Below are 14,541 nucleotides of genomic sequence, written 5' to 3'. Positions count from 1 at the left end.
TGCGTTCATTGCCAACGTACTTCTGCGTCATTGTCAAGGCAACGCCTCTATTCCGGGCCGGAAGCGCGGAGAAGAGGCGCCCCCGGTGAAGATAGCAGCCCGGAACCACTATCCCACCGGACCACCTCCTCTCCGGACAGTCCTGCAGGACCGGACCAGCGCCGAGCAAAGGTGAGTACTCAGAACTAAAGGGGGGTGAGAGGGGGCTGGATGATGTTGAAGGCCGCAGTGGTCTTCAACCTGCGGACCTCCGGAGGTTTCAAAACTACAACTCCCAGCAAGCCCGGACAGCCGATGGCTGCCCGGGCTTGCTGGGAGTTGTAGTTTTGAAACCTCTGGAGGTCCGCAGGTTGAAGACCACTGAGGGCGGATGATGAGAAGAGGATGATGAAGGGGGGGGTGGGATGATGAAGGGGGGTGTGTGGGATGATTACAAGGGGATGATGAAGGGGGGTGGGGGATGATGTGTGGGATGATGACAAGGGGATGATGAAGGGGGATGTGTGGGATGATGACAAGGGGATGATGAAGGGGGGGATGTGTGGGATGATGACAAGGGGATGATGACAGGTGATGATGATGAGGGTCTGGATGATGACAGGCGGTGATGATGAGGATGTTAATGACGGGTCTGGATGATGACAGGGGGGGATGATGTATTTCCCACCCTAGGCTTATACTCGAGTCAATAACTTTTCCTGGGATTTTGGGTTGAAATTAGGGGTCTCGGCTTACTCGGGTCGGCTTATACTCGAGTATATACGGCATATGATAAAAGATCATTATACAGAAACAGCCACACGTTAGACCTTATTGGCCAGTACAATTGTTTGCCGATGAAAGATATGTAACTATTTTTTCTAGCCAATAACAGTCTGTCATAAGCCAGCTAAAACATTTTTTGCTGTTCCATCACACCAGCTTGCCTTGCAGTTACCCTATAGGAAAGACCACATTCACATAATTCGGTAATCCTCCTTTTTTTGTATGTGTCTAATACAAAATGTATCGCACAGTTTGAAAAATCCTGAACCAATAAAAGGATTCCTATAGTGTAGATTGCTCAGGATGGCAGCATTTGCAGCATACCTTTTGCACTGCAGATATTTGAGTTCTGTTTTTGTATTGAGTTCAGAATTATAGGAAATGTCACCAGAAAATAACCTGTATTTTTTTTTTTTTTTTTTTTTTTTTTATGTTTAAGGATTTATGGACATGATTTTTCAAATTTTCCATCCTACTATCTATATTATAGGATATATGTAATGTAGTAAAAATGAAATAGTCATGTACTACAAATGAAAATAAAAAATCTTCAATTGGCTCTAATCAGTAAAAAAATATCAAGGTTATGCATTCAGTTTAAAATCACTTTCAGTATATATATATATATATATATATATATATATATATATATATATATATATATATATATAGTAATTTGCATAATATAATACATAATATAGTCATGTAAGTTTAAAAAAATTTCCACAATTTTATCCACTGCGGTATCCTAAATTATTAGTGAAACAATGGGATAATACCAATCTTTTTTCAAACCTTTAGGTCAGAATTGCACTTATGAAGTTCCTGCCAGGGGTATTCATGGACGCTATGAGGGACAATGCTGAAGCTGCTGTTCATATATTTGAAGGAACCCATGAAAATCCAGAATTAATTTGGAATGATAACTCCAGAGAAAAAGTGTCAACCACAGTCCGTGAAATGATGCTGGAGTAAGTAGAAACATAAAAAGTTGTTTATAGATCAGTTTACTATTATGTAATAGTTCTGTGACATTGCGGTAAATGCATATAGAAAAGGCTGTTTTTTTTTTTCCTGCATTATAGCAGCCCATCTAAGTTGTAAGGTATGTGTGTGTCAACTAGCTTGTTTCTATTGACAACCATCTTGTTTCTATTGAACGTCCCCCTTCCTGCGGACTGCTACGGCCCCGTACAGGAGATTGGGATAAGTTATATACCACTACAGTATTCCTTTAATACGCTATACAAAGGAAGATCAGAACTGTAGGATCTACAAATAATTTGCTTTTTAACCCCCTTGAAGGAGAACTACAGAGTATAAAAATTGTCGCCCATACTGCTGGCAGTAAAAAAATTAAGATGTACATACCTTCCTCCGCTCCCCCGGGGCTCTGGTCTCCGCCGCGATCCACTTCCTGGTTGCCGGTGGTTGGAGAATCATACTGCGTTCAGCCAATCACCAGCCGCAGCGAAGTCCGACTCGGCCGGCGATAGGCTGAGCGGCAGTGTGAGAACGGTTCAGGACACAAAATTCTTCACTACACCGGCACTTGCTGCTGGGGCCGAAAACATCACACTGCCGCTCAGCCTATCGCCGGCCGAGTCGGGACTTCACTGCGGCTGGTGATTGGCTGAGTGCAGTAAGACTCTCTGACCACCGGCAATTTTTATACTCTGGAGTTCTCCTTTAAGGACCCAGACCATTTTCACCTTAAGGACACGAGCATTTTTTGCACATCTGACCACTGTCACTTTAAGGCTCCTTTCACACTATGAATTTCTCAGTTTACAAACTTCCGTCACATGTTCCGTCACTACAGCTGCAAGACCCGGCCGTTACAAAACCCCTGACGGCCGTGACTAAATTGCATTGCAGCCTATGGGGTTTTGTAACTGCCCGTTTGCACCCGTATATGCCCGTAATTTATTACGGGCGTTATACAGTGACGGGACATCGTGGCGGAAAAATTACTGCATGCAGTAATTTTTCCACCACAATGTCCCGTCACTGTATAACGCCCGTAATAAATTACGGGCATATACGGGTGCAAACGGGCAGTTACAAAACCCCATAGGCTGCAATGCAATTTAGTCACGGCCGTCGGGTTTTGTAACTGCCGGGTTTTGCAGCTGTAGTGACAAAACATGTGACGGAAGTTTGTAAACAGAGAAATTCATAGTGTTAAAGGAGCCTAAGCATTAATAACTCTGGGATGCTTTAACTTTTCATTCTGATTCCGAGATAGTTTTTTCGTGGCATATTCTACTTTATGTGAGTAGTAAAATTTTGTCGATACTTGCATCATTTCTTTTGATGAAAAATGTTTTTACTTTGAAGCTCTCTGCTTATAAGGAAAATAGACATCTCAAATAAATGATATATTGATTCACATATACAATATGTCTACTGTCTATGATTTTCATCATAAAGTTGACATGTTTTTACTTTTGTAAGACATTAGAGGGCTTCAAAGTATATCAGCAATTTTCCAATTTTTCACAACATTTTCAAAATCTGATTTTTTCAGGGACCAGTTCAGTTTTGAAGTGGATTTGAGGGTCATAAATGACCCCATCATAAAAACTGCACCCCTCAAAGTATTCAAAATGACATTCAGTAAGTGTGTTAACCCTTTTAGGTGTTTCACAGGAATAGCAGCAAAGTGAAGGAGAAAATTCTAAATCTTTGTTTTTTACACTCACATGTTCTTGTAGACCCAGTTTTTGAATTTTTACAAGAGGTAAAAGGAGAGAAATCTTCCTAAAATTTGTAACCCAATTTCTCTCGAGTAAGGAAATACCTCATATGTGTATGTCAAGTGCTCTGTGGGTGCACTTCTAGGATCAGAAGTTTACATTTTTACAAGGGATAATAGGAGAAAATGCTCCCCAAAATTTGTAACTCCATCTCTTCTGAGCATGGAAATACCCCATGTGTGGGCATCAAGTGCACTCCGGGCGCACTACAATGCTCAGAAGAGAGTCAGATTTGGCTTTTGGAAAGAAAATTTTGCTGAAATGGTTTTTGGGGGGCATGTTGCATTTAGGAAGCCCCTATGGTGCCAGAACAGCAAAAGAAAAAAAAAACCACATGGCATACTATTTTGGAAACAACACCCCTCAAGGTGTTTGATGACTTTTCATTAAAGTCGGATGTGTAAATGAAAAAAAAAATGTTTTCCACTAAAATGCTGGTTTTTCTAACCATTTTACATTTTTCCAAGGGGTAATAGGAGAAAATGCTCCCCAAAATTTGTAACCCCATTTCTTCTGAGTATAGAAATACCCCATGTGTGGAAGTCAAGTGCACTGCAAGCGTACTACAATGCTCAGAAGAGAAAGAGCGTCATTGGGCTTTTGGAGAGAGAATTTGGTTGGAATAGAAGTCGGGGCCATGTGCGTTTACAAAGACCCCCGTGGTGCCAGAACAGTGGACCCCCACTTGTGACACCATTTTGGAAACTACACCCCTCATAGAATTTAATAAGGCGTTCAGTGAGCATTTACACCCCACTGGCGTTTGACAGATCTTTGGAACAGTGGGCTGTGCAAATGAAAAATAAAATTTTTCATTTTCACGGACCACTGTTCCAAAAATCTGTCAGACACCTGTGGGGTGTAAATGCTCACTGTACCCCTTATTACATTACGTGAGGGGTGTGGTTTCCAAAATGGGGTCACATGTGGGGGGGGAGGGGTCCACTGTTCTGGCACCACGGGGGCTTTGTAAACACCAGGGCTGTGGAATCGGTAGATAAATGTTCCGACTCCAACTCCGCAGTTTTTTGTACTTCAGACGACTCTGTATTAATATGCAAATGTATTTTATACATTCCTTGCAGGAAAGAAAGGCAACATACATGTCATTACCGCAGGACTACTGGCTGGGAAGCCAAAAGTCTACTGTATTGAACAGTTTGTGTGCTGATCTGCTGCTGAAGATAGGGCAGTGGGAGGATCCAGGAAGGGGAATTTATTATAAAACATGATTTCTCTAGTAGAATCCCATAGTCATGTTTAAAGTTTAAGCTAACAATAGAGTTTACAAGTTTTTATAGCCTTAGCTGAATGACAGCAGTTTTTCCAATGGTTTATAGCTTCAGTCTTGAATTATTGACCCTCCATTCCCTTCACATGGGTTCCCTGTAACCGCAGAACACAACACTATGGAAAGTAGAAGTATTGCTGCTCCTAATTGTGCGTTGCGTGCCATATAGTGAAGCACATGAAAAAGCATGCTTCTTCACGGTCACTTAACGTGTTCTTTTGCGGTTATGTGAGGCACTGCATGCATTGGTCTTTATTCTTAAAGTAGAGAAGTCATTAATTATAACTTTTTGTGAATTGGGACATTTAACCCCTTAATGACCAAGGGGTTTAACCCCTTAACGACCAACCCCCTACATCCATGGCCGGCTCACGCGATAGAACGCGGGGTCACGTGGTGACCCTGCGTCATATCGGGTCGGTCCCGGCATGTATCTGATGCCGGGACCCGGGGCTAATAGCGCACGGCAGCGATCGCGGTGCCGTGCGCTATTAACCCTTTAGACACAGCGTTTTGTTTTTGTTTTTTTTAAACACTTTTATTAACATTTCATTTTACAATTTTGCGTAAAACCAACTCTCCACCGAGAGTTTCGTTCGACAATCCATCAAATCATATCCATTAGTTTTCTTTTTACCCCTTCCCATTACATCATCTTCCTTTTTCCTTACTACTTGAGGCCTGCAGTCCCTCTCATCACCTCCCTCTCCTCCCCCCCCACCCCTCCTCATTCCTATTCATGACTTCTATATGTACCTTTTCATTAACCCCTCCCTCCCTTATTTCTAAATGTTAACATCAGTAGAGGAAACTAAATTAATTCAACAGCAAGCGGATTTTAACACCGCCATACCATCTCCTCCCAAGGGGTACCCGATCAAGGGGTGGGGAGGGGAGAACGCAAAATAGAAGAGCGAGAGAGAAGGGGGAGAGAAAGAAAGAAAGGGAAAGGGAAAAAAACACACCACACCATACAACCTTTCCTTTTGTTATATTTTCTTTCTCTTTTCCTTTCCTCTTACCTTACCTCTTTTTTTTTTTTCCCCCCTTCTCTCCCCCGACTACCCCCCAACCTCCCAAGGTGGTATTTTACTCACCATGGTCTTCCGGGGTAGCGAGGCATTTCAGGTGTTGAGGTTTATGAGGTTATTTATTTCTTCATTTCACACTGCTTTCTCCCAATTTAACAACAAAGGAGAGAAGGAAGTAGTAGGGGGGGGGGGGGGGAAACTCCCCTCCATTCTCCACCCCACCCCCCACCCCCCACCCCCCCGAGGGAGAGAGAGGGTCAACAAATTCAATGCTTACTTTAACTGAGGTCCAAACAATATTTAGGGAAAGGGGGAAAAAAAAAACAACTCCGCCTATCAAGGAGCAGAGGTATCGGGCTGACCACAGGCCTTCAAGTATTAACATTTTTTCATCTCTTCCCCCCCCCCCCTCTGGCATCGGTGAAGAGAAAAACTGTCAATCACATTTTTTTCTTACAACTTCAACTAATTTTATTTTTTCACCTATTGGTTTTCAATCCAACTATCCCATATTTGATGGAACTTTTTTAACCCTCCATTTTTTGTCCAAATTAATTATATTTGCTACAGTGTTCATGTATTCCTTTATATCTGCATTTTCTTTACCCATCCATTTTCTGGCTATCATTAATCTTATTACAAACATCAATTTATACAACAGTGCCCTATTATTTTTTCCAGCCACCATTCCTAACAGCCATATTTTGGGATTATCTGAAATTGTAATTTTCAACCTTGTTTCGATTTCTTTTATCATTTTTTGCCACACCCCTTGAACCTGTGCACATTTATAATACATATGGGCAAAATCTGCTTCCTCCTCTCCACATTTTGGACAATCATAGTGTCTATTCTTTGCTATCTTCCCCAACTGCTTGGGAGCATAATATAATCTCTTACTTATAAAAAATTGTGTCACCCTGTGATTTCTATTTAATATTGCTTTTTTACCCCATCCCCAAATACTTTCCCATTCTATTTGACTTAAACCACCAACTTAATTCTCCCATTTCCATTGACTATTATGAATCACCCTTCCATCCTGTACCTTCCTCAATTCCTTATACATTTTAGATGTTATTTTCCTTCTAATTTCTTTCCCCATCACCTCCTTCATTAATGGTTCTTCTTGTACCACCAACCACTCTTTTTCTTTTATTTTCTTCACCGCGTGTCTTAACTGAAAAAATCGGAACCCCTGATTCTCAGGGATTCCATATTCTCTACTTAAACTATAAAATGATTTCAACCCCTTTTCCTCCCATATTTGTGCCACAAATCGTATATTATATTTGTGACAAAATTCTTTTGTTTGTGTTTTAGTAATTTCTTCCAATTTTTTATTCTCAAATATTGGTGTATATCGTGTCGCCCTCTTCTGTGCTACTATATTTTTTATTTTTTCACATATTTTCTGTGCCAACTCTAATAAAGTTTGTCCTTTGCCCCAGTGCTTAATTGTCCTCCTTCTAACCATTCCCATGTACTTTTTTTCCCCCTGCTCCTGACTGCTCTTTTCAAATAGTCCATTTCTTTGCATCTGATTGAGTCAATTGCGCAGCCCATAAATATGTTCTAGAATCCGGGACTGACAATCCTCCACTATTCTCTTCCTTAACTAGGTGTTGCAACTTTATCCTCTGTCTTCTCCCCTTCCAGATTAAATCTTTCAACAAGGATTCTATTTTTTTTAAACTCTCTCCCCCAACTATATTGGACTATTTAATAGAACATATTGCAATTGTGGTAAGGTTATCATTTTTATTAGACTAATTCTGTCCGCCATATTCAGTGGGAGTCCACACCAAATCTTAAATGTAGCCCTTATTTTTTGCAGCACTGGATCTATGTTTAATTTTATATAATCTTTTACATCTTTCGAGATCATAATACCCAAATATCGAAAGGATTCCTGTTCTTTTAGAACCCTAAACTTACTGTACTCTATTCTGCCTTCCAACGGAAGCAGCACTGTTTTTTCCCAATTTACCTGGAGACCTGATAGTTTACCAAAACTTTCCACTGTTGTTATTATTTTGTCTATTGTATCATTTGTGTTGGAGACATACATCAGAATGTCATCCGCAAACAATGAGATCTTGTCCTCTCTCCCCGACACCCAAACCCCTCCATCGCCTTCATTTTCCTGATCTTGATTGCAAGTAGTTCAATATACAGGGAGAAAATGTAGGGGGAGAGAGGACAACCCTGCCTCATTCCTCTAGTAAGAAGAAATCCCTCTGTCTCCACCATTTACCCCACCCCCGCCATTGGATTTTTATATAAAATTTGTATCCATCTTATAAATTTCTCTCCTAATCAAAAGCCTTCTAATACCTTCCATAAATAGGGCCACTCCACTCTGTTGAAAGCCTTGACTGCGTCAAGGGACAGGATGGAGTGGCCCTCCTTTACCTCTTGTATATTTGCGAACAGCCTCCTTATATTATCTGCCATACTAAACCCTTGCCTGAATCCACACTGATCTTTTCCTATCAGATCCGAGGTCACACCGGGCCAATCTATCAGCCAGCACTTTGGCCAAAATTTTTGTATCTGCATTAAACAAAGAAATAGGCCTGTATGACCCCGGAAGACGCAGCGTTCAAAGTTGAATGCCGCGTCTAAACCGAAAGTGAAAGCTGCTCAGCGGGGCTGATCAGGACTACTGCACTGAAAATGCGGTGTCCCGATCAGCTGAGACGCGAGTGGAGGTCCTCTTACCTGCCTCCGGCGTGTCCCCTCGGCGATTCGTTGCTCCAAGCCTGAGATTCAGGCTTGAGCAATCGACCGCCGATAGCGCTGGTCATTGCAAAGCTATGGCTTTGCAGTGAACAGTGCTGGCAATCCAGTGTGTGCAGTGTTATAGGTCCCTATGGGAGCTAGAACACTGCAAAAAAAAGTGTAAAAAAAGTTAATAAATGTGATTTAACCCCTTCCTTATTAAAAGTTCAAATCATCTCCCTTTTCCTATAAAAAAAAAAAAAAAACATGGAAATAAAAATAAATATAAACATATGTGGTATCGCTGCGTGCGTAAATGTCCGAACTATAAAAATGTATCATTAATTAAACCACACGGTCAATGGCGTACGCGCAAAAAAATTCCAAAGTCCAAAATAACGTATTTTTGGTCGCTTTTTATATCATGAAAAATAAATAAAAAAGCGATCAAAAAGTCCAATCAATACAAAAATGGTATCTCTAAAAACTTCAGATCACGATGCAAAAAATGAGCCCTCATACCGCCCCATATGCGGAAAAATAAAAAAGTTATAGGGGTCAGAAGATGACAATTTTAAACGTATACATTTTTCTGCATGTAGTTATGATTTTTTACAGAAGTGCGACAAAATCAAACCTATATAAGTAGGGTATCATTTCAATCGTATGGACCTACAGAATAAAGATAAGGTGTCATTTTTACCAAAAAATGTACTACGTAGAAACGGAAGCCCCCAAAATTTACAAAATGGTGTTTTTTCTTCAATTTCGTTTCACAATGATTTTTTTTTTTCCGTTTCGCCGTACATCTTTGGGTAAAATGACTGATGTCACTGCAAAGTAGAATTGGTGGCGCAAAAAATAAGCCATCATATGGATTTTTAAATGCAAAATTGAAAGGGTTATGATTTTTAAAAGGTGAGGAGGAAAAAAACGAAAGTGCAAAAATGGAAAAACCCGTGGTCCTTAAGGGGTTAAACTTGCTTTTTATTTTTAAAAAATTTTTTTTTTTTTCAATCTAAATTTAGTCTGAGTTGGTGCATTGTTTGCCGACTCCAGGTACCCAAAATTTCGTCAGACTCCTCGACTCCGGACAATTCCAGACAAATTTTCTTGCTTGTCCTGCTTGTCCTCAGTGTACAGAGCCCTGCTTGTCCTCAGTGAACAGAGCCCTGCTTGTCCTCGGTGAACAGAGCCCTGCTTGTCCTCGTTGTACAGAGCCCTGCTTGTCCTCGGTGTACAGAGCCCTGCTTGTCCTCGGTGTACAGAGCCCTGCTTGTCCTCGGTGTACAGAGCCCTGCTTGTCCTCGGTGTACAGAGCCCTGCTTGTCCTCGGTGTACAGAGCCCTGCTTGTCCTCGGTGTACAGAGCCCTGCTTGTCCTCGGTGTACAGAGCCCTGCTTGTCCTCGGTGTACAGAGCCCTGCTTGTCCTCGGTGTACAGAGCCCTGCTTGTCCTCGGTGTACAGAGCCCTGCTTGTCCTCGGTGTACAGAGCCCTGCTTGTCCTCGGTGTACAGAGCCCTGCTTGTCCACCCACACTTCCTGTATTTGGTCTAGTCACAGAGACACACAAGCAGTAGCTGCAGGGACTAATATATACACCTTTTTAACCAATGTATGTTACAAATATACATATAATGTTATCTACAATATATATAAAAAGTTTTTGTAAATAACAGGTACACTTTAGGTATTTGAATACTTGTGCCTCTCATTGGGGGAGATAGAGTTGACCAGTTGCCCATGTAGAGGAAAAGTTGACCAGTTGCCCATACAGGGGTGTGGAAATTAAAAAAAAAAACTACTTGTCCAAGGGACTAAAGCGGAACACAATCTACTTGTCCCTCAAGAAAATCCACTTGTCCTGGCAGATAAAATAATTTCCACCAAAATAGTCTGATCCCCCCCCCCCACTAGGCCACCAGGGATGGATATACGATTCCTTTAGACACTGCTGACAGCGGTGATCTAATGGTTTAATAGGCGATCGCAGTATGTCAGGCTATTAGCAGCCGGAGAGCTGTAGCTCCTTTTACACCTGAGCCCAGAAGAGTCTAGATGTAACTTTTTGATCACCATAAAAAATTTCTCATATGAAGTGACCAAAAATGAACAATTCTGGACAATTATTTACATTTACACCGTTCACCGTACGGTTTAATTAACATTATATTTTAATAGTCTGGACATTTCCACATGCAGCGATACCACTTATGTTTATTTTTGTACATTATTTTTATTGAAAGAAAATTGGAAACTTTTATTAGGAAAGGGGCTTATTCACATATATACGCACTTTTTAAAATATTTTAATCACTTTTTTCAGTCTCAATAGGGACTTATGTTACTGCATGGGGGGGGGTTCTGCTTCTCCAGTTTATGTGCTGCATTTTGTGTCAGAAAATGCTGGAAGTTGCATTTAGTTACTAGATAACTACAACTCCCAGCATGCCCTGATACAGCCTATGGTTGTGTGGGTGTTGCAGCATGTTGCACTGTATAGTAGGACAGTTAAGGTTATTGTGTAACATGCTGGGAGTTGTAGTTTTGGTTTGTGTCAGCTGCAGAGCCATAGTCTATGTCAAGGAATACTGGGAATTACAGTTAGTAACTACAACACCCAGCATGCCCTGATGCAGCCTATAGCTCTGCAGCTGACCCGAACCAAAACTACAACTCCCAGCATGTTACACTTTATAGTTCTACAGTTTAAGTTATGGTGTAACATGCTGGGAGTTGTAGTTTTGGTTTGGGCGTGTTTGTGTGCATCCGTGGGGCTCTTGGTTGGCGGGTGAGTATGAAGGGGGCAGGATTCTGGGGGTGCGATTTAGTGCGGGTGCCACTAAAAATAAATAAAATTAGATGGCACAACTGCCCTAATGCCCGTCTGCTCCTATACAAAACATTTATGCATACACATATCATACATGCACCAGCCACTGCCCCCATATACATACATACATACATACACACACACACACCCCCGCCACTACCCCCCCACATCATACATTACATACACACACACACTCACACCCTACATATACACCATACATACACCTGCCGCTGCCCACCCCACATCATACATTACATACACATCACACTTAGACATTATACACACATTATACATTACATACACATCACACACAGACATCATACACACATTATACATTACATACACATCACACACAGACATCATACACACATTATACATTACATACACATCACACACAGACATCATACACACATTATACATTACATACACATCACACACAGACATCATACACACATTATACATTACATACACATCACACTTAGACATTATACACACATTATACATTACATACACATCACACACAGACATCATACACACATCATACATTACATACACATCACACTTAGACATTATACACACATTATACATTACATACACATCACACACAGACATCATACACACATTATACATTACATACACATCACACTTAGACATTATACACACATTATACATTACATACACATCACACACAGACACTCACACCATACATATCCACCAGTGTTTCCCAACCAGGGTGCCTCCAGCTGTTGCAAAACTACAACTCCCAGCATGCCCAGGGCATGCTGGGAGTTGTATTTTTGCAACAGCTGGAGGCACCCTGGTTGGGAAACACTGATATACACCATACATATGCACACATTATACATACACTTGCCGCTGCCCCCCCATCACACATACACTCACACCATACATATACAGCCACCCTTCCTGTCGCCTGTATTCTCTGCCTCCTCACCTGAGCCGCCATGAGTGGACATCAGAGCTGTAGTCCCGGCCGGTGTGAGGTGAGATTTCCGTCCTCTCCTCTCTCCCCCTGCTCTGTGTTTTCCCCGTACAAACAAGCAACCGCCCCGTGGTGGATTACGTCCTGTCTAGACAGAGCAGGGGAGGGGGAGGGGTAGAGCTGTGTGTGGGGGATGGAGCTGTGCAGAGCTGTCTACATCCTCTCTCTCCCCCTGCTGTGTCTTCTGAGCTCCGTCCATCCTCCAGGAGGGGAGATAAGGGGTCTCTGCAGTCAGCTGGAGGCCGCCGCCCCCTCCATATACTCTGAGCGCCGGTGTGAGGTGTAGACTTCCATCCGCTCCTGCTCCTCACACCGACATTAAAGAAAAATAAGGGGGAAGTCGGTCTCTCCCTGCTCGATACAGGGCTAAATCTATAAACAATTCACCTGCCCGGCGCCCAAAACTACTTGTCCCGGGCGTCGGGCTATAGGATTTCCACATCCCTGCCATAGCAACTATTCAGGTCACGTTTAAAAAAATTAAAGAAGTGATCTGATTGGTTGCTATGGGCAACTAGACTGCTTTTCCTCTTCACAAGCTTTAATATATCTTCATCATTGAATTTGAGCGGTTGCAAATTTGGTCTTGACTATTTAGCTGAGATTTACCTAGAAAAAGCATACTCGTCAGATCAAACAGGTTTTTATATATATATATATATATATATAGATATATATATATATCACTCAGTACCTAATCCTGACCATGTACATCTAATTTTTATTAGACCTTTATTTTATTTTTATTTTTTTTTACACTTTTAATTCAGCTCACTGGTCTGAATTCCTCCCAAAGGGAGGGGGCATGGCCTCACTGTGCAGGTCTCCGCCCCCTCCCTCAGTATGCTGTCTGCTCACATCTCCCCTAACCCTAGCAAAACTACAACTCCCAGCTTGTCCTCACTGACAGTAGCGGGACACAAGCTGACAGTGGGAGGACTTTTCCTCTAGCTGTGAGCCTCAATCAAGGAAGTGTGTCCATGACATAGGTGATGATGCATGGACACAGCAGGACTAGTATGTGTCCAAGCAGGCAGGGGGGCAGTTGTTTGACTGGCTTTTTCAGTGTGAAATACTGAAAATTTTCTAATGAAAGCAATTGCAAAACCTATCAAAAGTTTTTGTATCTGACCGTGCCCATTTAAGCCTACAGTGTCTAGTGTTTGCCTTTTACTTGCTGTTGATACAAACTACTGCTAAGTGGAAGAGGCCTGAAGTGTTGTGTAAAAACTAAGGCTCAACTGTCACAAATCTTTTGTTTTGTATGTGTCTTGTTAGTAGACATGTATGTATAATACTTTGTGTACACTAGAAGGTATCTGAAGGAAAAAATAACTAGTAAATAACTAGAAAATTATTTCTAGTAATTGGGACATATAGTAATAACTGTTAAATCTAATGATGTCTATTGCTATGAGCATATACTAATTTGCTCTTTAAACTTTTAGGCACTTTAGGCAGCAGGTAGAAAATCCTGATGCAAATTGGAGGGTAAGCTTTTCTATGTTTAAAAAAAAAAAAAAATCAAGGTGTATATGCAAAATAAAAAACAGCTTTACCTTATACTACTGCGTTTATGGTGCCCTTTCTGAGAGCAGCATGAAGCATAGGAAGACCCTGCAGCATCTATTTTATCTGTGAATATGTTGTAGTTTTATCCTGTTAACAACTATAATGGTCATGGGCTCTAAGCTTGTGCCATTGTAAATGTACATTACGGGAGTACGGGTGTATTCACATTACAATTGTGACTTCCCAGGCACTTATACATCAGCATCCTGCCAAAAGGGATGCCATCATATCTATACACAGGCCCCATATTCTTCAGTGACTTAAACATGGCTATTGACAACATTCAGGTCATTTTCCAAATGTATGTGTGTGTTTACTTGGATGGACCTTAAAGTTCGGTTTTCTGCTCTTTATGGACCAAGTAAAAACACATATACGGTACTTGCGAAAAAATTACCCAAACTTAGTGACTAGCTGACTACATTCAGGCCATTGAAGTAAATGAGGACCCTGCCGGCCTTCCCATGTACAGAGTGTGCCTTCCGAAGCACAGATATCTGAAGAAGATAAAAACTTCTTGCAACCTCTTTTGTCTTCTCTTTTGCAGTCTACATATGTAGTG

The 14,541-nt window shown here is 41.5% G+C and overlaps 1 protein-coding gene across 4 annotated transcripts in view; it reads left to right on the top strand.

Annotated features, from left to right (window-relative positions):
* Nucleotides 1-14,541, top strand: part of DNAJC13 (DnaJ heat shock protein family (Hsp40) member C13) — a 244,401-nt gene that overhangs the window by 210,324 nt on the left and 19,536 nt on the right. For all 4 annotated transcript variants that reach the window (XR_008844053.1, XM_056520651.1, XM_056520650.1 and 1 more), the window contains 2 exons: nucleotides 1,567-1,736; nucleotides 13,856-13,898. Coding sequence is in view for 3 of the 4 variants with exons in the window: in XM_056520651.1 (XP_056376626.1) it covers nucleotides 1,567-1,736; nucleotides 13,856-13,898 (213 nt within the window). In the remaining variant the exon portion in view is untranslated. The remainder of the gene's footprint in view (nucleotides 1-1,566; nucleotides 1,737-13,855; nucleotides 13,899-14,541) is intronic.

Source organism: Hyla sarda, chromosome 5, assembly GCF_029499605.1.
Source record: "Hyla sarda isolate aHylSar1 chromosome 5, aHylSar1.hap1, whole genome shotgun sequence".
Lineage (NCBI taxonomy): Eukaryota > Metazoa > Chordata > Amphibia > Anura > Hylidae > Hyla > Hyla sarda.
The sequence above is the reverse complement of the archived record's forward strand: the minus strand, read 5'-3'. Positions and strand labels throughout refer to the sequence as shown.